This window comes from Podarcis melisellensis (assembly GCF_964234715.1).
Source record: "Podarcis melisellensis genome assembly, chromosome: 16".
Taxonomy (NCBI): domain Eukaryota; kingdom Metazoa; phylum Chordata; class Lepidosauria; order Squamata; family Lacertidae; genus Podarcis; species Podarcis melisellensis.
Window position 1 is genome coordinate 37501075 of NC_138533.1, and position 23470 is coordinate 37524544.

At 46.7% G+C, this 23470-nt stretch overlaps 1 protein-coding gene across 2 annotated transcripts; it reads left to right on the forward strand.

Annotated features, from left to right (window-relative positions):
* Window positions 1-430: 430 nt before the first annotated feature.
* Window positions 431-21558, forward strand: LOC309359519 (anaphase-promoting complex subunit 5-like). Of its 2 annotated transcripts, XM_081893332.1 has the most exons (17): window positions 432-668; window positions 1361-1440; window positions 4453-4562; window positions 5512-5707; window positions 7269-7335; window positions 8285-8386; window positions 8941-9131; window positions 10420-10501; window positions 11349-11438; window positions 11869-12050; window positions 13022-13157; window positions 14988-15062; window positions 16106-16227; window positions 17798-17905; window positions 19727-19874; window positions 20474-20636; window positions 21054-21558. In XM_081893332.1, exons 1-17 carry the CDS (start codon window positions 465-467, stop codon window positions 21266-21268), a joined length of 2271 nt encoding a protein of 756 aa, XP_081749458.1. In that variant the 5' UTR covers window positions 432-464; the 3' UTR covers window positions 21269-21558. The 2 variants fall into 2 exon arrangements, with proteins under 2 accessions (XP_081749459.1, XP_081749458.1); XM_081893333.1 differs by lacking the exon at window positions 20474-20636 and having other exon boundaries at window positions 431-668; window positions 21054-21216.
* The last annotated feature ends 1912 nt before the right edge of the window (window positions 21559-23470 follow it).

Genomic DNA, 23470 nt, shown 5'->3' on the forward strand with positions numbered 1-23470 from the left:
CACTGCGCTCCTCCCAGCGGTCATTCTTTCTTTGGTCACTACCGTGGATACACCACTTGACCGCCTGTCTCCAGGCACTGCTGTCGTCTGCAAGAGAGTAGCACAGGCGGGGTCGCTGTTGCCAACCTTCGTGTCACATTTGTAATGCATGGTTGGTTTGCCTAGCGGCTGGCTCTTCCATTCTGTGTAAATGAGCAAGCCAGAACAGCCCTTTTATTTTATATTTACTTACATACCCTGCCTTTCCCCCCTGACATGGAACAAACCAACGCGGAACCTTTCACACCGCGCCCCGCGTTTCCACTCCAACCCAGAAGTCCGCCGTACTGGAGCCGCGCTCTGATTGGCTCCGAAGTGGAGCGCGCGAGGGCTCCTGGGCGCGGTTGCCGGGGTGACGGCGGCGTTTGCGCAGCGCCCGTGCGTGCGTCGTTCTTCTGTGCCGGCCGCCGAGCCGGGAGGGCGCTATGGCCAGCGTGCACGAGAGCCTGTACTTCAACCCCATGATGACCAACGGGGTGGTGCACGCCAACGTCTTCGGCATCAAGGACTGGGTCACGCCGTACAAGATGGCGCTGCTGGTGCTGATCGGCGAGCTGGGCCGGGCCGGGCCGCACCTCAGCCTGCTCGAGAGGCGGCGCCTCAACCGGCTGCTGCTGCCTCTGCTGCAGGTGGGGCGGGGAGCGGGGGGCCGGGGGGCGGGCGGAGTGGCCACGCTGTCAGACGCGGGTTCAGCTCTGTCCCTTCTGCACTTAATTCCTCTCTCTCCTCGCCGCTTATTATCCAGCACACACCTGCATACATGGGGGCATCAGATTCATGCCCGTGCGGACTGTCGTCGGCGAAAGCTTATGGTTTGTTCTTTGTTTGCCTTGATATACCACCTTCATCTTCCAAGGAGCTCAAGGTGGAGTGTGCATGGTTCTCTCTCCCTCACAACACCACTGTGAGGTAGGTTAGGTTTCACGAGAGGTGTCAGGGTTTTCCTTTGTTTAGCTCTGACTGTGCTCTTCTCTTCTTATGTTTTCTGCCCGCTCTTCACTGGAGATACAGTAGGACTGCCTTTGATGGCAGTGCCAGAGTGACCAGGTGAAGAAGACAGGGCTGCTGCACCTTCATAGCTGCAAGGAAGGTGGAGTTTCAGTAGGGTTCTTCGGATGCATAGGGAACTATTCGTTATTTTCCTTTCCTTCATTACCCAGCTTGGGAATTCTTGTAGTGCAAGTGCAACAAGCAAAATTGGGCACATTCTTTCCTGTAGTAGTATAGATGGCTATAGATGTTGGAGCTGGTACAGTTTACTTTTGTATTCATTTAGAAATTACTGTTAACTATTTTGTGTTTCTCCATGTGCTTTATTTAGGGGCCTGATATGACACTGTCTCGCTTGATTAAGGCTATTGAAGAATGCTGCCCTCACTTAGCGAGTTCTGTTCGAATAAGGTAAGTTCATTTGTTCTTTCCATAAGCATAATTGAGATGAGAGTTCTTAATCTTAACCCTGAATACTTTTCAAGCAGAATTAAACAAGTATGTAGTTAAGGACATGATAAATTGACGTAGTAGTAGGTTTAGTAACTTTTGATCTAAAGTTCGCATTGTCTAAGTAACCTGAAACAGAGTAATGTGGCTGCTTAAACAAGTGGGCAAACCAAAGGGCAGTGCAGAATGTTCTGGTTATATGCAGTAAGCCAACAAAGCCATTTTCCAGGAAACTCTATTCTATCACTTGCCCAGCCCAGTTTTTCTGTCTTTCCTTCTCTCCCTGCCCTTAATAGTCAATATTGCAAGGCCACTCATCATGCTCAAACCTCATTGGACTGCTTTTTAGTTTCCCCCCCACCTTAGGATTCCCCCCTCCCATCCCCCATCACGTGCAGGTGTACTTCTACAAACCATGGGTGTGAGGGGTTTCCCCAAGCTTGATGATGCCTCTTCTTCCAGGGGTCTGCTTGAGTGTACAGTGTTACCTCGGGTTACAAACACTTCGGATTACAAACTCTGCTGACCCGGAAGTAGTACCTTGGATGGCAAACTTTGCTCCAGAATGAGAACGGGAATCGTGCGCTGGCAATGTGGCAGCAGCGGGAGGCCCCATTAGCAAAAGTGTGCCTCATGTTAAGGATGGTTTCAGGTTAAGAATGGACCTCTGGAACGAATTAAGTTCATAACCCGAGGTACCACTGTAGTTCTTTCTTCAGAGTGTCCAACTCTCCCTCTCCCTTTTCTAGTTCATTTCGTTCAGGAGTCAGTCCTAAATCCCAGCAAGTCAGATCTTAGAGCTGCCTAAGGGTTCCAGGGGAGGCTCTCCTCCAACAGGGGGCAGGTTTATTCTGTTGCAATACTCTTGGCAGGCTGAAATTGAGGGCTTCTATGCTTCTCCAGGTGTTTGGCGGGGGGGGGGGGGAATCTGTCTAGGCCCAGCCTGAAGAAAGCTTCCAGTGGGGAAGCAAGAACCATATCCAATCTCTATAGAAGCGCCTTGTTTAGGCATCTAACTTATTTCCTCCTCTGGATGTTCATCTTTTTCTCTAAGGCTTTTTATACCCCCCACAATTTCATTCTGCGTAAGGCACAGAAATAGGGATCCCTCTCTTCCACCAGACAGCTAATGGAAAGTGCTCCTACCTCCTCCCACAGCTGGAGTCTCCAGACAATGTCCAGTTGTGGTCTCCTCAGGAGTCATTGCCTGTTGATGTGGAGTAAGGACTACTTAAAGGGCCAAGGGCCAAAAACACCTGGCAGCCCTGGCAGCCCTCCACATTCTCAGGCTGTCCCACTTGAATGAATAAGTCTCTGCCATATGTATTAATTTTGTATTGTATTTAAAGTACAGTCATACCTCGGGTTACAGACACTTCTGGTTGTGTTTTTTCAGGTTACGGACCCGCTGAAACCTGGAAGTACTGGAACAGGTTACTTCCGGGTTTCAGGGGTTGCACATGCACAGAAGTGCTGAATCACAACCAGTGCGTGCGCAGATGCAACGCTGTGGGTTGCGAACGTGCATCCCGCACGGATCACGTTCGCAACCCAAGCGTCCACTGTAATCTGTTGTTTTTAACTGTTTTTATTATATTTTCTACATTGAACTGGGACATTTTTAGAAGGCCATTAATACACAACAATAAATATTAATTAACGCAAGAATGGTACTGCTTTGGCTACATCAGAATAGGCACTTGGAATTTAGAACTCAAAAGCACAAAGTGCAAGTAGATAAATAGGTACTGCTCCAGCAGGAAGGTAAACAGCGTTTCCGTGCACTGCTCTGGTTCGCCAGAAGCGGCTTAGTCATGCTGGAAGCTGTACGCCGGCTCCCTCGGCCAATAAAGCGAGATGAGCGCCGCAACCCCAGAGTCGTCCGCAACTGGACCTGATGGTCAGGGGTCCCTTTTCCTTTACCTATGAATATGTATGATGGGTTTAGCTCACTCCAGATTTTGCTTATATCCTGTTCTTAAAAAATTTGAAGCAGTTGCATTTGTTTATATGGGACTTTGTATAACCTTTATAGAACAGCCTTATGGGAGGGGAGTCACACACATATGTTCCAGCTGAAATCTCCCTCCCCCAGAATGATCTCCCCTTGGGCAAATGAAAATAAGGATTAGAACATTGACTTATAAAATTTATTTTGGCCACTGTTGGGAGAAAATGACATATTGTTGAGGAGCTAAATAGCTACTCTGAGGGTCCTGGTGGGCACATGGTCTGTGGGATGGTCTTGGGAAAACAGACATCTCTGCCCTCATGTCATATCACAAATTGCTTTGGAAGTCACTTTCAGAATACTGTTTAAAAAGTTCTAATAATAGAGTTAATTGTGTAGTTCTTTGGATCCTGGCTACAGATTTGTATAACATCTAGTTTAAAAAAAACTAAAACAAAACCTAAAGCTCTCTTTGCAAATGCTTGCTTGTAGAGTTTTAAGGTGTGGAGAACATGTCTACCTATAAATCCCAAAAAAACGAACAGAGTAGCATGATGTAATGGTGTCATTTCTAGTATTTTAGTATTCTCGTCAAAGTGCTCTGTATACACAGAAAATTATACAGATTGTTGAGTTGGTAATTTTTAACCGAGTCTGTTTCTAGCCCTGTTCTTTGGCACATAATTCTTAAAATAATGATGATGATGATGATGATGATAATAATAATAATAAATAAAATTCCAGATCTAATTTTAATGCCACTTTCTAAATGAATGCTGCCCCCTGCCCCTTTCCCCACATTATTCTTTGGGTAGAGGACCATAGCTTGGTGGACTATCATATGGTTTGCATGCAGGAGGTCCCAGGTTCAGTTCAGGACATCTCCCGTTGGGATGATCAGGTAGCAAGTGATGGGAAGGGCCTGTGCCCTGAGACTGCTGGAGAGCTTCAGCCAATGTGAGTAGGCAGAACTGGGCTGGATGGACAGGATCTGACTCTCTGTGTGGTGGTATCACTTGCAGAATAAAGCTAATGGCAGGAGGGGAGTTGAAAGATATGGAACAATTCTTTGATGATCTTTCGGAGGCATTCAGTGGAACAGAACCAGAAGTTCACAAAACCAGTGTTGTAGGTACTGTATCATTTATTATATAAAAACCTTGGAGAGCCTCTCTTTATCCTTAGGGGCTGCCAGAGTCCTGGGCCCACAGTGCTCACCTCTTCTTCCTGGGCAAGGGAAAGAAAGCAGGGCTTCTCTCACTTTCCTCCTATTTTCAAAGTAAAGCAGTTTCTAACATTACAAAGAGTCATATGTGTAGCTTATCACATCTGATTATATTTTGCACTGATAAGTTTTTTAAAACTCCAGCAAGCTGCAATTTATCAATACATGCGCGTTGCACAAAACATGGTTTTGATTAGTGACTTCAGTGTGCCAATTTTTGTCAGGTGAGAAGCAGCCTTTCATTTATGTTTTCACTAGTGGAGACCATGGAGGAAACAGTGTGTGAGGGAGAAAGAGGAAAAAGAAGTCTTTTGGGTTGAGATGAGGAGGTCGGAGAATTCTTTACTGTCTTAGGGAAACTCTTCAATAAAAGGAGTGGCTAGCAGAGAGGTCAGAAAGGAATGGGTGGGTTTATACATTTGCTGAAAGTCTGTGGGAGTAAAGGAAAACTGGAGAGCAAAGAATTCAGTTCTCTATGAGTTGAGTCTGTACTAGTTTCTGATCCTTACGCCTGTGAAGATATACAGAAAAGTGGATAGGAAATGTTAGTTAAAATCTCAGAAGCCAGTGGTATGGTTGAATATGGTTTCTAGTGATTGGAGTTGCATGTTAAGTGAGCCACCGAGCTCCTAAGCACTATTCATGACCAGAACAAGCTATGCAAAACAAAGTGGATTTGCTTTGCTTAAGTTGCAGCATTCATCCATAGTGCAAAATTAGAGTTTATTTGTACGCTTATCTTGGTTATAAGGACTGGCTCCCCATAGTGGTGTTATGTGGGTACTGCAGGATTTGATGGCGATCAAGACATCTTAATACACTCCAAGAAACAGATCCCTCCTCCCTCTCTCTGTAGGCTTGTTCCTGCGCCACATGATCCTGGCGTACAACAAGCTCTCATTCAGCCAAGTGTACAAGCTTTACACGGCTCTTCAGCAGTACTTCCAAAATGATGAGAAGAAAAGCGGCGGAGACGAGACTGAGATGGAGCTGACCCACTGTGGGGAGCTGGAAGGGAAGATGGAGAAAGATGAATTTGATGGGCCTCTCAGGTAAGCTTCTAAGATTTCTTCCTAAAACTTGTCTCTGCCCTGCTTTGATAAATAAACCCTTCCAGCAGCTTTTGTTAGCCTGGTATCCTCCCAGTTCTCCTCAGCTGCTGCCAGCACAGCCATGTGAATCATAGGACTGTGGAGTTGAAAGGGACTCTGAGGGTCATCTAGTCCAACCGTCTGCAGCGCAGGAATTTCAACTAAATCATACATGACAAATGGCCATCCAATCCCTGCTTTCAAATCTCCAAGGAAGGAGAGTCCGCCACCTCTCATGGGAGTCTGTTCCACTGTCAAACAGCTCTTACTGTCAGAAAGTTCTTCCTGGTGTTTAGTTGGAATCTTCTTTCTTGTAACTTGTTTGGGTCGTACCCTCCAGAGCTGAGGAAAACAAGCTTGCTGCATCCTCCATGTGATAGCCCTTTAGATATTTGAAGATGGCTATCATATCTCATCTCACACTTAGACTAAACAAACCCAATTCCTTCAACTGTTCCTCATTAGGCTTGGTTTCCAGACCCTTGATCACCTTGGTTGCCCTCCTATGCACATATTGTAGCTTGTCCATATGCTTCTTAAATTGTGGCGCCCAGAACTGGACACAGTACTCCAGGGTCTGTGGTCTGACCAAGGGAAAATAGAGCAGGACTATAATTTCCCTTGATTAGAATGTTAGACTTGACTTCAGTTAATGCAGCCTAGAAGAGCATTATCCCTTTTTGCTGCTGCATCACACTGTTGACTCACGTGAAGCTTGTGGTCTACTAAGACCCCTAGATCCTTTTCACAGGTACTACCGGTAGGCCAGATATCGCCCATCTTATATTTGTGCAGCTGGTTCTTCCTGCCCAAGTGTAGAACTTTACATTGTCCCAATTGAAGCGCATTTTGTTAGTTTGGGCCGAGTTCTCCACTCTGTTAAGGCCTTCTTGAATCCCAGTTCTGTCTTCTGTGGCATTAGCTACCCCTCCCAGCTTTGTGTTATCTGTACATTTGATGAGAATCCCTTCAATTCCTTCAAACTTGTTTATAAGGATATTGGACAGCAACAGGCCCAGGACAGAACCCTGCGGCACCTCACTTGTCCCTTTTTTCCAAGATAATGAGGAACCATTATTTGGCACAGCAAATCCATCCAGAATCTTGAGAAAAGGTCTCTCCCACCATCTGTGACTAGATCCTTCTAACAGAAAATGCCAGGAATTGAATGTAGGATCTTCCTCATGCAACACGTGCTGTATCTCTGAGCTCATTTTCCAGCTCCCCCCAATCCTTAAGGCACATTATCTCAATCTTTTTTACAACAACCCTGGGAAGACATGGAGGTTGTCGATATTACACCCATATTGCAAATGAGGGCTGAAAATGAGTGAGTGAGTGGTTCTGGCCAGAAGTAGTGTTTGACCCCCAGGACTTCTTCATTTATAAATTTATAATAGGCTGAGCATATTGAAAAGCCATTTCAGCCTCTTTGGTAGCCTTGGGGTAAGGTGGTCTTGTAATTATTAGCAGGCTAGAATTCTGAAGGAATTTCACAGTGGGTCTTTTGCTCTGTCTCAAGGGAGGAAGAAATATCTTGCAATGGCCCGCTGTCACAGAAGCAAGCAGAATACTTCCTCTCTCAACAGGTATGTTAATAGTTATTCTTAAACCTGCCCATCGGCTGAGCTAAAGGTGTGGCTTCTGGGGAGGGGGGCTTTTCCATGGTGGCACCTGGTTATTCCCAGACATGCTCCATTCTTAAAGGTAAAGGTACCCCTGCCCGTAGAGGCCAGTCTTGACAGACTCTGGGGTTGTGCGCCCATCTCACTCAAGAGGCCAGGGGCCAGCGCTGTCCAGAGACACTTCCGGGTCACATGGCCAGTGTGGCATCGCTGCTCTGGCGAGCCAGAGCTGCACATGGAAACGCCGTTTACCTTCCCGCTGGTAAGCGGTCCCTATTTATCTACTTGCACCCGGAGGTGCTTTCGAACTGCTAGGTTGGCAGGCGCTGGGACCGAGCAGCAGGAGCGCACCCCGCAGCAGGGATTCGAACCGCCGACCTTTCGATCAGCAAGTCCTAGGCGCTGAGGCTTTAACCCACAGCGCCACCTGTGTAGGGGCTCCATTCTTAGTGTCTTTAAAATGCCATGTGAGGTCTGTCCTGTTTCCTCACACCCTAATACCTATTCACTCTGTTGGAATTCTGAAACGGTTTTTAAAATAAAATATATTGTTGATGTAATTGACAATTTCAAAGGGCTTTGGATCCCAGCCTTTGAGTTCAGTTGCATTGACATCTGGATGCTAGAATGAAAGGTATGTTTGAGAGTCATTCTTGCTTGAATCCCTTAAGCCCGCTTTTCATCTCTCGTAATCAAATTAGCAAGAGCCTCTCTTTTGAGTGTAGCCTAACGAAGCTTTGGCTAAATCTCTCCATGGCAATTTGTAAACATGCTGTCAACCACCTTTTTCTTCCTGATATGGAAGGGATTCTGTTGCTGTGGTGATAATAAAATTAAATGGTTTTTAATCCCAGCAAATTCATGCTTGTCTTTGTCTGGTTGCTCAAGTGACAGGTTTTTAATTTAATTCCAGGCATCTTTATTGAAAAATGATGAGACCAAAGCTCTCTCTCCAGCATCTTTGCAAAAGGAGTTGAACAGCTTGTTAAAATTTAACCCAGATTTTGCTGAAGCGGTAAGTTTGGTTTGGGTTCCCCCCACCTAGGCAGTCTGGTGTAATCTGTACTGTAGCACACTCAGCAGTTTGGTGTTGGTAGCACTGGTAACAGTTTTAGTGACATCTCTGACCATCATTGGCTGAGCTAGTATGTCCTAGGCAGGTCAGACAGCATAGCTGTCGTTGGTTGAGGTGCCTCGTTTCTAAAGGAGGGCATACAGAAAAGAAGAATGTGTCAACAAATTAGCAGCTAGGAAAGGTAGGGCACCTGGGAAAGCAATGGGAATTGGTACAGAATGCTGAGAGAAGGAGAGGGTTGGAAATTGAGAAAGAGGGAATGGACAGGAAAAAGAGGAGCACGTGGTTGGGGACCGCAGTGATAAGGAAAGTAGAAAGTACTGTGGTTTGAAATTAGCCCACCAGATTCTTGGCCTCATGGCCCCTAGATTTATCATTGGGTGACCTCGCAACCTTTCACCAAATTACTGTGCGCTAAATCTGTGTTCAATGTGGCCATTGCAGTTGCCTCTGATCACTCACAAGCTGTTGTTTGCTGCTGTTTTCACTTCCAGCATTATTTAAGCTACTTGAATGGCCTTCGGGTCCAAGATGTCTTCAGTTCAACACACAGTCTCCTTCACTACTTTGATCGCTTGATTCTCACCGGTGCAGAAAGCAAAAGCAATGGCGATGAAGGCTGCGGGCGGAGCCTGAGATACGCAGCTCTCAACTTGGCTGCGCTGCACTGCCGCTTTGGTCACTAGTGAGTTGCTTTGTGTTCCTCCTGCTGCACAAATTGGCATGAGATCTTCTCCCCCCATCTGCCACATTGCTGTTTTCCCTCTGAGAGATCTCATGTGAACTCAAGATGGTCCCACAAGATCTCGCGAGGGCACCCCAGAGCCCCTTTGCTGAGCAGCACTTGCCTGGTAAGCAAGGCGGAGCACTTAAAAGCTCTCTGCCTTTTTGGGGGAGGGGAAGAAGGCCCTCTCAGCATGCCACCTTCAGATGGTAAGGATGTTTTCACAAGGGGGTTCCGGGGAGGTCAGGTATGCAATATGGTAAGCTCTTATAGTTCCTTTCCTTAGCGGTAATGGTAACTGCAAACAATAAAACAAAATAAACTAAAACTTGTAGTGATAAGATGATGGTAAAGAATAAAATAGTAATAGGAAATTGGAAAGAAAGTCATCACCAGCATTTTAATGGAGGGAAACATGAATAACACGATTTGTTCAGTGAAGTCAGCCTTTGAGTGGGCCCATTGAATGAATAGACTTTGACTTGACTCTGTTGATTTCTGTGGGTCCACAGTGAGCATGGCCTAGCTCGATGCAACCCAAACTTACTGAGTTTCATTCAATAATATCAAAAAAATTGATATGAAATGTGGTTATACAAATAAACAGCAACTGACGGGATTTCTTTGATCAAGGATGTTTCCTGAACTTTGTCATTCCAGTAATGGATGAAACATTTTTAACACAAAGGAAGTGGTTATCTCGCTCACTTGTTATTTTCCTTGCTGTGCTGAAAATGAATCAACTGAGACTGAACGTTTCTCTAAAACACGATGCACAACTCACCCCCTGAGCCCCCCAGCAAGACTTGGGAGCCAGCCACTTTTTCAATGAGCCAAGGAGGGAGAAGGGGGGACCTCAGCGTGCCAGTGGGGGAAGAGGGATTGTCTTCTCTCTCTTTATGCTGATCTCCACACAGACATATCCAGCCGGTCCCTTGGCCTATTTCCCCAGCTGCTGTTGCTGCCACTCTGCTTCTGCCTTCCGGAGCTGACCCCTTGCACTGTGGTTGCATTTCCGTGAAAAGGTCCCAGAGTGTACTGTGGAGCAGAAGTGCTCCCCCCCCCCAGCTCTTAGCATCAAGATTCTACTTATTGCTAACCCTGAAGTCCACTGGGAGGGGTGGGGAATCAACAATGGGATACGATCTTTTTGGCCCCTGACAGTTCCAGACCCTGCTCCTACCATATCCCTGGGTTTTTTTCTGCATGAGGAGATTCTTGGCTACCTCTGTGTTTCCTTTGACTGTAGCCAGCAGGCTGAGCTCGCCCTTCAGGAAGCTATCCGGATCGCTCAGGAGTCCAATGACCACGTCTGCCTGCAGCATTGCCTGGTAAGATGATGGAAGCTTTCAGCTAGTGTGACAGAACTGTTGCTCACTTCCTTTCCATTTCTGGTGCCTTCACAGATGCTGTTCCTATTTGCCATAAACTCTGAGGATCGGACAGGCTGCAGGTCTGCAAAAATCTTGGCTGGTTTTACTAAACGGCTTAAAATTGTGATCTGTTGTTTCCATCCAGCCCATGTTTCATCTAGTTTAAAAAAGGAAACGAAGAAAACAATTGATTTGTTAGGTTTTAAAAGCTGATTCTTTGCCTCCAGCTGGCTCTGGCCGTAACAAGTATGGCTGTGTAAAAGCATTCTTTTGCTTAATCTGTATTCCTTAACCATTTGAACACTGCACTGGGAGCTTAAATGCTTGTAGGAGTTTAATCTTTACTGGTAAATGGCTTGGCTTCTATAGGTTTTCCTTCCCCTTTAATGGCACCAATTTGAGAGAGAAGATTCCTGCCTCAATGGCAGAATAAAAACTTTAAAGTTGTGAAACATCAGAAGCAGCATCAACCACTGTCAAAACCTATGACCATAACTCTGTGGGTCCCATTGATTTGTGGTCCACTGGCATCCATTCTTAATGTGAGGCTCACTTTTGGCATGCTTGACTCCTGAAAGGCAGTTTGCAGGCATCTATAAAAGAGGAGAATCTACTTCTCCTCTATTGTGTCTGTGGACCAGCCTTCCCCTACCTGGTGTCCTCCTAATGTTTTGGACTACATCTCCCGTTGGCTCCAGCCAGCACATGCTGTACTCCTAAGCCTCTAGAAGGTACCAAGTTATGAAAGACTGATTTCTAAACTATTATGCAACATTCATTCCCCCCTTAACTCTTCTCTTTCCAGAGCTGGCTGTACATCTTGGAGCAGAAAAGGTCGGACAGCTGTGTGCTCTTGGAACACTCTGTGAAGAAAGCCGTCTATTTCGGATTGCCAGTATGTCTCTCCCACCCTTATTTATCTATTCCTTTGTCATTATAACCGTTTTACACAGCCCTTGGATTAAATGTGTTAAGGGCTGTTAGCAATAAGCAAAACTTCAGTTTTTACAATTGTAAAGGGCAATCACAGCAGATTTCCCTTTTAAAAAAATACATTAGATGCTTGGCTGCAGCCCTCCCTGGGAGAAGGTTCTGTAACTGGGGTGACACACCCAAAAGCACTCTCTTCGCAGTTGCTCCCCCAAACACACCTTGTCCTTGGAGATGCCAGGGACTTTCTGCAGGCACTCTGCCGCTGAGCTGCATCCCTTCTCCAAACTCTGGCCCTGCGAGCTTGGCTCTTGTCGTTTGCTTGGGGCTCTTGTTGACTAATAGCTTCCCTTTTCAAATTCTGTGACTTTGTTTATTTTGTTCCTTTCTCCTAGTATTTAGCTTCCCTGGGGATCCAGTCGTTGGTTCAGCAAAGAGCTTTTGCGGGGAAGACTGCCAACAAGCTAATGGGCGCCTTAAAGGACTCCGACCTCTTGCACTGGAAACATAGCTTGTCCGAACTCATTGACATCAGCATTGCCCAGAAGACGGCCATTTGGAGACTGTACGGTCGCAGGTAGAGCAGACCCTTATCCATCTGCCTGCGCCCGCCTGCCGCGTGCCCTGATTCTGCAGGAATGTGGAAAGGCTGCTGAATGTGGTATTGGCCACAGACTTAGGCTTCCTGGCAATCTTCTGTCGGTTAAAAACAAAAGTTTCTAAAATGGGTGGGTGCCAAAATAAAAATTCTAAAACCCCGGAAGCTTGTGGGCAACCATTCCTTCTATTTCCAGTGTTCAAGCTGTGAGTGCTGCTGCATATGTAACCATTGTGGCACCACTCATGCACGGGAAAGATTGACCAGCAGGCTTGGCAGAACCCCATCAGCTGCAGAAGTACCAAAAATCTGAATATAGTTGGCGGCCCCCGAGGCTTCACCTGCTCCCCGTTGCAGGATGTCTCCCTCTTGCCATAGTCGCACCAGGGCTGCACAGCAGGCCCACACACGCCAGGGGGGAAACAGCTTCAGGTGGGAGAAGCCCAAAAACAGCTCAATCCAACTTATTGTATTCAGTATATGTACAACTTGACTTTGCCAGAAGAAGATGCAGTGAACCTACAGGGAAGTCCCAAAGAACTGAGCATGCTCAGTGGCGATGGAATGCTGACTAATTAGGCCTGGGTGGGAGGGATGGAGTATCCAAGAGCACTGAGCAGCAACACCCCATGCTGCAACATTCTGTTGCAGATCTCACTTGTCCTTACTAAACCTCAGTTTGAGGGAATGCTGGAGAAGATCTCCAGCTGTCAGAAGCAGGGATTCATTGCCCTACAAAGTTTCTCTATATCCCCACAACCAGCAGAACTGAAATAAACTGCAAAAATAAAAAAAATGGAACATGAAAAAAATATTTTTAAAAAAAATTGCTGGCAAAGGATTTTATTTTATTTTTTACTGCAAAGTACATGAGATGCTTCTGCTCATAGCCTGAGTTGCTGGGTCCGTGGCTAGCATCCTTCAGCGCTCAAATCTTCCTCTTGCCTTAGCACCATGGCCCTCCAACAGGCCCAGATGTTGCTGAGCATGAACAGCCTGGAGGCCGTGAACGTGGGTGTGCAGCAGAACAACACCGAATCGTTTGCTGTGGTGCTGTGCCACCTGGCAGAACTACACGCGGAGCAGGTGGGTGGTGTGTGTGGGTGTGACTGCATGCTCTGGTTCCACACAGTCATTTGCTCTGTAACTGGCAGTTCTTTTTCTTCCTGGAGGCTGGAGGGAGAGGTCATTCTTCCCCTGAAGCAGCACCTTGGTTCTAAAAGGCTCTGGGACAGCCTGGGAAGACTGTTCTTGGAGAAATTCGGCTTTTAAACTAGGAGAGCAAGTCCCTGGCTGTCTTTAGCCCTCGAAAGACACCCCTTTGCTGCTACAGAGAGCTTTTGCTCCAGCTTTTAGCTCCTGGAAGAGAGAGGACAAGATGTGCCAAAGCCTCAGAGGCCTAGGAATTATCTGTCACCCCTGGGCTTCTCCTGACTGCTCGTTTTTTTTCCACCAGCCTTTTGCTGTTCTGTTAATATTGTTATTGCTTTGTTCTGTGGTTTTTAATACAGTGGATGCTCTGGTTGCGAACGTGATCTGTGTGGGAAGCACATTCGCAACCCGCAGCACCGCGTCTGCGCACACGTGGGTCGCGATTTGGCATTACTGCGCATGTGCAAAGCGCAACTTGGTGCTTCTGCGCAAGCGCCAAAACCCGGAAGTAACCCGTTCCAGTACTTTTGGGTTTCGGCGCGGTGCACAACCCAAAGCATCTGTAACCCAAGGCATGACTATTGAAAATTTAGTAAAAGACTTGTTTTGATTTTAGTTGTGATGGCCTTGTAATCCACCCTAGGACCATTTGGTGAATGGAGGCTGCTATAAATATAGATAATGTAGGATTGTCATATTTCAAAAAGTAAAAACCAGGACACCCTGAAAGTTGTTGAGCCCAAATGTTGTCAGGACGTATGGTAGCCCTAAGATAATGTCTAATAATACATATTCAGGTATTATCTGAATCTGCTGTGAGCATGCTTGCTTGCCTCCCTTGTCTGTCAGACTTCCAAGCCTTTTCAATCATCCTTAGGCTCCACCCCCTCATCCAGTAGGGTTGCCTTTTCTCCTTGTGGCACTACTATCCCACCCACCAATCAATTCAGCTGTTGCACAGTCCATGCAGGACACCAGTGGATGGTGCCCACTTCCAAGATGTGGCTGGGTTCTCGGTTTCCCATTCTGGGAAAGAGCAGCTCCCATCAGACCACCACCTTGGCGTCAGCAAATGGATGACACTTGCCCATTGTGGAGTCCCCTTGTCAAGTGAACTCTCTGGTTGGATACTCATGCAAGTGTCATATGTTTGATAGCTTTCCATGACTGCCCAAGTATAGCCATGATGTGCTTTGAGGGTTCCACCTGAAAAAGTGAGTCTAATGGAGAATAGTTCCCAGGTCCCAGAAGGTTCTACAGTTCCTGTTGGGTAGAACCATTTTAAATTTTCCATTTCTGCATCTGACAAAGTAGGTCATACTGTGAAAAACAAACAAACCAAACCTCTTAAAATCACTTATTTGTTGATAATCTGGCAAGAGGCTGCTGTTGTAATGATGTGTTAATCAGTTATTTATTTTCAGGCTGTTTCATTCTGGAGCACTTTATATTATTTTTCTATTTTTCTTCTAAACTCCTTTGTGTACCATGGCAAAAAGGAAGGTTAGGAAATAAAAAAGAAATCAAATAAATAGTCAAGCACAGAGTCCAGTCAAAGGCAAGTTCTGTTAGGGCTCTTTCAGTGAGAGAGTTCTCACTTCTGTTGAAATCAATGTGACTTAAAAGCACTTAGCCTTAGCAGGATTGTTCCCCAAATCTTAATTTTTTTTCTTGGAGTTCCTATAGACATCAAGGTTTCCGTTTTGAGAACCAATTTCTTGAACATTTACTTCAGTCTTGTCTTTCTGTGTATGTTTGTGTCAGGGCTATTTTACAGCAGCCTCTGAAATACTGAAGCACCTCAAAGAGAGATTTCCTCCCAACAGTCAGCACGCACAGGTGAGGCCCAATGTCTGGACTGTAAGCTCCTTGGGAGCAGAGACTTGTTTTTTTATGACATAGAGATGATGATGAAGAAGATGAAGCAGCAGCCGCAAAGCAGCAGCACTCTCAGCTTGCTTGGGTAGCATTTCTGAACGGTGCTGTCTCCAGGATTTGAGGGGCCTTCTTAACCTCTTAAGTTCCCATGCTTCATCTGGAGGAAGCTCTCTGCAGACTTGAGTGAGAACAGTTCTGGTTCCCACATCTCAAAAAGTTTAATGTACAGCTGGGGAAAGACGAACAGAAAAGGTGAAAAGTAAAACCCTACCCAAAATGTGACCAGGGATTTGGAGCAGCTCACCTGATGAAAAAAGGCTAACATGGTGCCTTTGCAGTGCTGTTGGGCTCCCATCTCCCTCCAGCCCCTGCCAGCATGGCCAGCGCTCAGGGAAGGTGGGAGGTGCAATCCAGCAACATCTGGAGGAGCCACAGGTTCCTCTGCCCTGGTTTAGAGAGAAGGCGGCAAGTGATGCCATTATGCATGGTGTGAAGAAAGAAAAGTGATTCTCCTCCTCCTCCTCTCCTTGGTCCTCCAGGGAAGGTGATTGGCATGAGATTCAGGGCAGGGAAGAGGAAGTCCTTTTCCACGCAGCACATGGTTAAGCAAAGGACTTGGACGAAAGAGTCTCTTCAGTAAAGGGACAGGGAGGGGACTGCAGGGATGAGTGAACTGGAAAAGAGATGCCACCTGATCCAGGAAAGGACTGCCGGATGCATGGACGTGACACCGGTAACGCCAGACGACTGCATCCTGGAGGATAAGAATACCTGACCCAGTCTGCTAAAGCAAGCACCCCATCCTCTGGGTTCTGTCAGGGCCATCTTGGCTACAGCACCCTTTGATTTGTGTCAGGCCAAAGAAAGCAGAACCTGAAATGTTAGTACCTCTGTAAAATATATACCTATATGAAGTTGGCATGTCATATATTTATGAGGTGTGTGTGTAAGTAAGACTCCTGTCCTGTTTCTTTTTAACCTGATCCGGAAATGTTCTTGTCCAGCTGTGGATGCTGTTTGACCAGAAGATCCAGTTTGACAGAGCTATGAACGATGGCAAGTACCATGTTGCTGGCTCCCTGGTAGCTGGGATTACAGCCCTGAATAGCATCGAGGGGGTTTACAGGTAAGAGATCACACACCTGCAGGAACGAGGGCCTCTTCTGATGTCCCCTTGAAAAGGAATTAGCATTAACATGGGATTAAAATGCCTGTGGGATAAGGCATTGTATTCCTCTTTCTTTCTTTCTACTTGTGCTAGCTTTTCCCACTGTTACACTGCAGAAAATAAAAAATATACACAAGACATTTTGTACATGCATTAGTAATGCTTTACCGCATGAGTTGGGAAAAGCCTCATTGGCCCTCAGCCATTGAGTGCATGGACTGCCAGTGCTGGATGTTTCACTACCCATCGCACAGCCCTAGGAGCTTGGAAAAACTTGCTTCTTTTAAGAAGAGAGAGAAACATAACTGGGATGCTTCCTTATTCCCTATAGGCAAGGCCAGAGATCTGTGGCAGACCACCTACTCTGTGTGCAAAAGGTTCCAGGTTCAATCCCTGGCGTCTCCAGGTGAAGCTGCACAAGACGCCTGTGGGAAACCCTGGAGAGCTGCTGCCAGTCAGTGTGTGTATGACTGAGCTAGATGGAGCAAGTTCTACTATTTGTCTACCTAGCCAAGTGTTGTCTTCTCTGGCTGGCAGCAGCTCTTCTGGAGCTCAGGCAGTCTTTCCTCGCTTGCCACCCAGTGCCAGAGATTGGGCCTGGGCCTTCCTGCCCCTCTGCGTGCCCCCCTCCCTCCGCAGCATCTGAGCAAGCTGCATTCTGCATACCGTGCTGCTCTGCGCCCACAGTGTGAATGCTCTGGTTAGGGCAGGATGCCACCCGTGAGCCCATAAATAGAGGGAAAGCAAACAATTTCTAATGCCCCCTTTTTGAAAAATCTGTTGCCCGATGCCAGTTGGCTCTTGCCATGGCGAGGTGGCTTTTGCCTTGCCGAGTTCTATGACCTTTCAGATGCGTTGGTGGGAGAGGGGTTATTTGTTTGTTTGTTTGTATGAATTTTTGCGTTTTTATACTGTAAACTCATCCTTTGATGAAGGGCAGTATATAAATTTAATAAATAAAATAAATAAAAATAAAATGCAATTAAAATGCAATTAAAAACCACTATGAATATATAATGTGGACACACCATGGACTGCCTGAATGAAACTTGCAGACCACAGTTTTGGAGCCCCTGCATTAGGGTTGAATCAGAAACTATTGACGCTTCTTTGCAATCCATTTTTTGAATTAAACTATTAGAAGTCTGTATTTTATTTTGAAAAATTATATCCTGCTTTTCATCATCTAGGTCTCAAAGCTGCTTACTATGATCAAAAGCTGCTTACTGTGATAAAAAACAAACAATATACAAAATTTTAAACATAAATTAAACCACAGAAATTTAAATTCCCAGATATTTTTAAAAGAACATGAGTAATTTATTTCTTTATTGTTTTTAATGGTTGGTGGCTGTAAGGCCCTAAAATGTGGGATACATGTAAATAAAATCTTACGCTTGATCCAGCCAAAAATAATCACTTTGACATCCCTTTGATTTTGAGGGAAGAGATTTTGAGGACTTGAAACCACTGCCGATTGGAGGTGCTTCAGACTCCATTTTGGGGCTCCTGGGATTCTGTCTTCCAGAAAAGCCATCCTGCTTAAAGCGCAGAATCAAATGTCTGAGGCGCACAAACTCCTGCAGAAGCTCCTGATTCACTGCCAGAAAATTAAGAACACCGAGATGGTGATCAGGTAAGCAGGTTTCCCTGGGAACCTTCTAAGAGCCCTGCAGCCGTGGGGTGAGGCTGGGGGTCCTGCTGGGCCTCTTGCGTGGGCCTGGGGGAAGCTCACAGGGCCTTCCTGTAGCAGCTCCCCGCATGCAGAAGGCTCTCCCCAGGGAGGCCCACCTGGTATCAGGGCAGCCCTCATTTCAGCACTAACAAATAATGTTTTGCTTTCCTGGCATTTGGGCAGCACCAGCATTTTGATTACATTATAAACATGCTCGTGTATTTATTTATTTTTTTACTCTGCTTGTAAATCACTTCAGACTTTTATTTTATTTTATTTATATTTTATTTACTTATTTATTTTAAAAATAAGAATAAAATGCTTGTGCATATATATGTATTTTTTAATTCTGGTTGTGAATCACTTCAGATATCTTGTAATGTGCTTCCTTTCACACTACTTCCTCTGTTTTATTCTCTCCGTTTCCTGCAAGAAGGGTTGGGGCTATAATACCGGCTTCAAGTGCTGGGCAGGGCCTGTGGCTCAGTAGTAAAGCACCTGCTTTGTAGGCAGAAGGTCCTGGATTCCGTTCCCAGCACCCCTAGGTAGGAATAGGTATGTCTCCTCTCTGAAAGTATAGTGTCTAGGCCAGTGGTTATCAAATGTGGGTCCCCAGCTGTTGTTGGTCCCATCATCCCTAGCTGGCTGGACCAGTGGTCAAGGATGATGGGAGTTGCAGTCCAACATGGCTGGGGACCCAGGTTTGTGAAGCACTGGTCTGGATCAAGGGAACTAATAGCACCGCTCTATCCTGCCTTGGTCAGACCCAGCCTAGAGTCCTGTGTCCAGTTCCCAGCTGAGAAGCTGGAAGGTATGTAAAGGAGGGTGACCAGGATGGTTCAGGGTCTGGAATCCAGGCCTTATGAAGAACCTTATTGGGTATGTTTAGCCTGGAGAAGAGGAGAGGTGATATCTGGAGGGCTGTCACATGGAGGATGGAGCAGGCTTGTTTTCTCCTTCTCCAGAGGGTGGGACCCGAACTAATGGCTTCAAGCTCCAACTGAACCTCAGGAAGAACTTTCTGCTGGTAGGAGCTGTTCAACAGTGGAATGGACTACCTTGGAATTTGTAGACTCTCTTTCATTGGAGGTTTTTAAGCAGAGGTTGGATGGGCCATCTGTCGTGGATTCTTTGACTGCATCTCCTGCATTGTAGCGGGTTGGACTCCAGTACGTTTCCGAGCACAATTCAAAGTGTTGGTGCTGACCTTTCAAGCCCTAAATGGCCTCGGTCCAGTATAGCTGAAGGAGCATCTCCACCCCCATTGTTCTACCCGGACACTGAGGTCCAGCGCCGAGGGCCTTCTGGCAGTTCCCTCACTGCGAGAAGCCAAGTTACAGGGAACCAGGCAGAGGGCCTTCTTGGTGGTGGCACCCGCTCTGTGGAGCACCCTTCCACCAGATGTCAAAGAGAACAACAACTGCCAGACTTTTAGACGACATCTGAAGGCAGCCCTATTTAGGGAAGCTTTTAACGTTTGATGCATTATTGTATTTAATATTGTGTTGGAAGCCGCCCAGAGTGGCTGGGGAAACCTAGCCAGATGGGCGGGGTATAAATAATGTTATTATTATTATTATGACCCTTTGGGCCCCTTCCAACTCAAAAATTCTGTGGCTCTATGAAACCCTGGAGAGCCACTGCTGCCATACTTGACAATTGGGACCAGTGGTCTGACTTGATAGGCAGTAGCTTCCTGCATTCCTAAGAGTTGGGTTTTCCCGCTCCTCTACTTACTCACACTGTTGTATTTCTTTCCTTGCTCCCCCCTGTATGACTTAGTGTCCTCCTGTCCATTGCTGAGCTCTACTGGAGGTCTCTGTGCCACACAATAGCTCTGCCCGTCCTGCTCCAGGCACTGGCTCTGTCCCAGGAATACCGCCTCCAGTACTTGGCCTCTGAAACCATCCTCAACTTGGCTTTCTCCCAGGTATCTTTGGCACAGGTGCAAGCAGTACCTGCTTTGTTCCTCCTGCTCCTTTATGCAGTTCTATCAGTGTGCTGTAAGGAGACAGCCCCTCACCCCAAGAGGCTTGCAGTTTAAAATTCGATGCACAAAAAGAAATAGTAAAACTTACATATGCATATAAGTTTAATGCATCTATCAATGTTTAATTGTTTTTAAATGATTGCTCTATGTTTTCAGGAGTTCTTATTTTTATCTGTAATTAAATATATATTTTTATGTATATAAATCTATCATAATTACAATAAAAGGGGGGATAATAGGTATTTATTTCATTCTCCTGTACTTGGGCTTTGTGAATGGCCCTGGAATGTGGGATCTAAAATAGCCATTCACCAACATAGTGCCCTCCAGATGCAGTTGGGACTCCAAATTCCATCAGTCCCGCCAGCGCAGCCAGCCATTGGGGATGGTGGGAATTGTAGTCCACTCACACCTGGGAGCGTCACGGGTTCCCCAAACCCCGTTTTAACTTCTACACAATACCTAATTCAGCAAAGCGAAATCTAAACCAGCAGGTGATGATCTCTGCCTGACATTTGGGACTCCCGCTTCCCTTCCAGCTAATCCTTGGCATTCCCGAGCAAGCGCTGAGCATTTTGCACATGGCGATCGAGCCCATCCTGGCTCACGGGGCAGTGCTGGACAAGGCAGCTGCCATCTTCCTGGTGGCCAAGTGCCAGGTCGCCTCTGCTGCCTCCTACCCTCCCCAGAAGAAGACGGAAGGTAAGAACTCTCCTCGCACCTCCTCATCTCTAGTCCATAGGCATGCGAGTGAAATGATATATTGCAGGTGGGAGGACTCAGCCCAAGAGGCACAGGCCTTCAAGGGCATCCCTTGGGTACACACACCACCCTCCGTCCTCCGCCCAGGGACACAGTCCAGCCAGGGAAGTGATATGGGAAGGGGACGGAGCAGGGCCAAGGAGAGGCGTGGCTGGTGGAGGCTTGGTTCAGGCAGAATCCCGAAGGCCCAGATGGGCAGATGGCTTTATAATCTATTTAATCAACTGCACTTTAATATATTTCACTGTTTAAACTTTTTTGGGGGGGGGGTTAACAGTTGGGCAATATATGGATTTTATGAAACAAACAGACAAATGTTTAAGCAACAGAAGGAAAACTTTTGCTCTTTTTCGACAGCACTGGAGTCAGCTATCCTGAACCTCAACGAAGCCAAAACCTATTTTGCCAAGGTGGACTGTAAGGAGCAGCTCCGGGATGTCCTTTATCTGCAGGCCAGGCTGTTCCACAGCCTTGGCAAGGCCCAGGAGAGGAACCAGTGTGCCATGCTCTTCCGCCAGCTGCACCAGGAGCTCCCTGCGCGGGGGGTCCCCTTGATCAACGCCTTCAAATGAGCCCTTTGAGCAGAGGGCCTCATTCCAGAACAACAGGGCTCAGCGCCGTTCCGCTTCAGCAGGACTTGTGCAAGAGAACTCTCAAATAGATTGCCTCCTAATCCGTTCCTCTCCAGCAGCCTTTCTGAGACTAGTCCTGTCCTCATGTTTGGGCTGGGGCTGATGAGGTGGTAGTCCAAAACATCTGGAGTTTCTCCCCCATCTCCTTCCATTTATTATTATATGTCTCTTGTTCTGTGCAATCCTCAGCATTTGGAAATCAGTACCAATAAAGTTGTAGGTTTTGGGGGGTTTTCTGCTACAAAGAAGGAAGTTTCTGTCTGTCCTGAAATATGTTTCGCTTTGGCTGCAATTCATGGTTTGCTTGGGGATTTCCTGCCCCCCTTCTTCTTGCAGCTGAGACTTGAGCATTTGGCTTTACAAGTGGCTCCACTGTAGGGAAAGTCGGCTTTAGGAACACAAAAGGTTAGTTGTGTGGGCAGCTAATTGGAGACTTACTTGCGAATTGTGCAATTTCTTCATAAAGTGTGGGACTTCTCCCCGCCTCCCCTGTGTTTGGAAACACAGAAGTGGTTGGCTCTGAAAGGACTAAGAGCCTCTATGCCTGGCTTTGATGCAGTACGATCACTTTCTTAAAATACTTCCAGGTTAAACAAAGCATGCCATCCTCACCAGCTTCTAAGGAAAAATAATTGCTAGCTCTCGTGGATGTCTCAAGAGATCTGAAACCACATGAACAAAGGCAACCCCAGCTTCAGTGTTTAATAGTTTAAACATTATGTATCCTAGGAATACTGACATTACAGTGTGCATTTATGTGGGGCTACCTTGGGATTGATCTGGGCACTTCTGCTGGTGCAAAACACCGTGGTTGCTTGTTGGGGCATATTTTCCTTGTTTACGGGGTTTGCATTGCTGTCAGTTCGCTAAGGAGCCAAGTTCAGGGTGTTGATACTGACTTTAAAGTTCCTGTACAGCTTAACTGAGAGACTGCCTTATCCCTTATATACCCAGTAGGTGGCTGCAGTCTGCAGGAGAGTTTCTCTTGCAAGTTCCAGAGATCTCAGAAGCCCGCTCTGCAGAAACTCTGAGCAGGGCTTTCAGTACGGCTGCTGTTGTATGGAATAGCTTTCCCCTCAAGATACAACAAACACTCATTATCCTCACCCCACTGCCCCTTATTATTGAGGAATCGAAAAGATTTCCCCATGCAAATCTCTCGGAAACAATGTATTTCATCTGGAAAACTAATAAAAATTACTTTTTATTAAAACCTTTGAATGTGTTTGAACTGTGTTTGAGTGCACAGAGAATGATTTCCCTTGAAAGCAATGCCCTTAGATTACAGAATTATGGAAGAGTTAGATGGAACCACGAGGGTCTTCAAGTCCAGCCCCTGCAGGAATCTTTTGCTCTACGTGGGGCTCAAAGGACGGCCCTGGGATTATGGGTCTCATGTTCTACTCAATGAGCTATATGGATTGATCTAAATAGTAAACACCAATTATTTTTTACAATTTACAGTGGTGTCAACGCGGAATGCGTTGGGAAGAATTCCTCCCAGCAATATAAAATAAACTTGCAGTACTAGGTCCACCGGAGGCGTTGGTCATCCAACTGGGTGAGAACGACCTGGCATACAGAAAGGGGGTGGACATAATGTGGCACATTATCAGCGATCTGGAGGCGCTGCGGGCAGCGTGTCCAAAGCTTACAATCATATGGTCATCTTTGCTGGAGAGGCGCTGTTGGCGAGACGCCACTCATCCTATGGCCGTTGATAGAGCCAGGAGGATATTGGAGCGCTCGGTGGCGCGTAGAGTGACTGCGATGGGTGGCCGGGTCATTGGGCACCCTGGCATCCATTTTAGCAATGAGGCACTCTATCACGGGGATGGCATGCATCTTTCTGAGGATGGTAATGATGTCTGGCTGGCCGACATCTTTAGTGGGATCAGGGATTGGTTACAGGTTTGAGGGTATTGGCGGCGAGTCAGGCTCGTGTGGCAGTTAGGCATTGGCAGGGGTATTGTTATGGAAATGAGGTCGGGGGGGAGGAACGCCATCACCTCCCCCAAAGCTTGAAGGGTAGTTCGTTAAAGGACTCCGGGGGGCGTCGCCTCGTCCGAAACCTACGGAGGCTAGGGCCTAAAGCGCGCTCCCGAGCGGTAACCCCCTGGGGAGCGCCCAGGGATGTGCATC

Excerpts from the sequence above, each read along its gene's own strand:
- LOC309359519 (XM_081893332.1), top strand. The coding sequence starts at position 465 with ATGGCCAGCGTGCACGAGAGCCTGTACTTCAACCCCATGATGACCAAC. Across the intron at positions 11,439-11,868 it reads CCGTCTATTTCGGATTGCCA|TATTTAGCTTCCCTGGGGAT; the intron begins GTATGTCTCTCC and ends CCTTTCTCCTAG. Across the intron at positions 20,637-21,053 it reads TCCCCAGAAGAAGACGGAAG|CACTGGAGTCAGCTATCCTG; the intron begins GTAAGAACTCTC and ends CTTTTTCGACAG.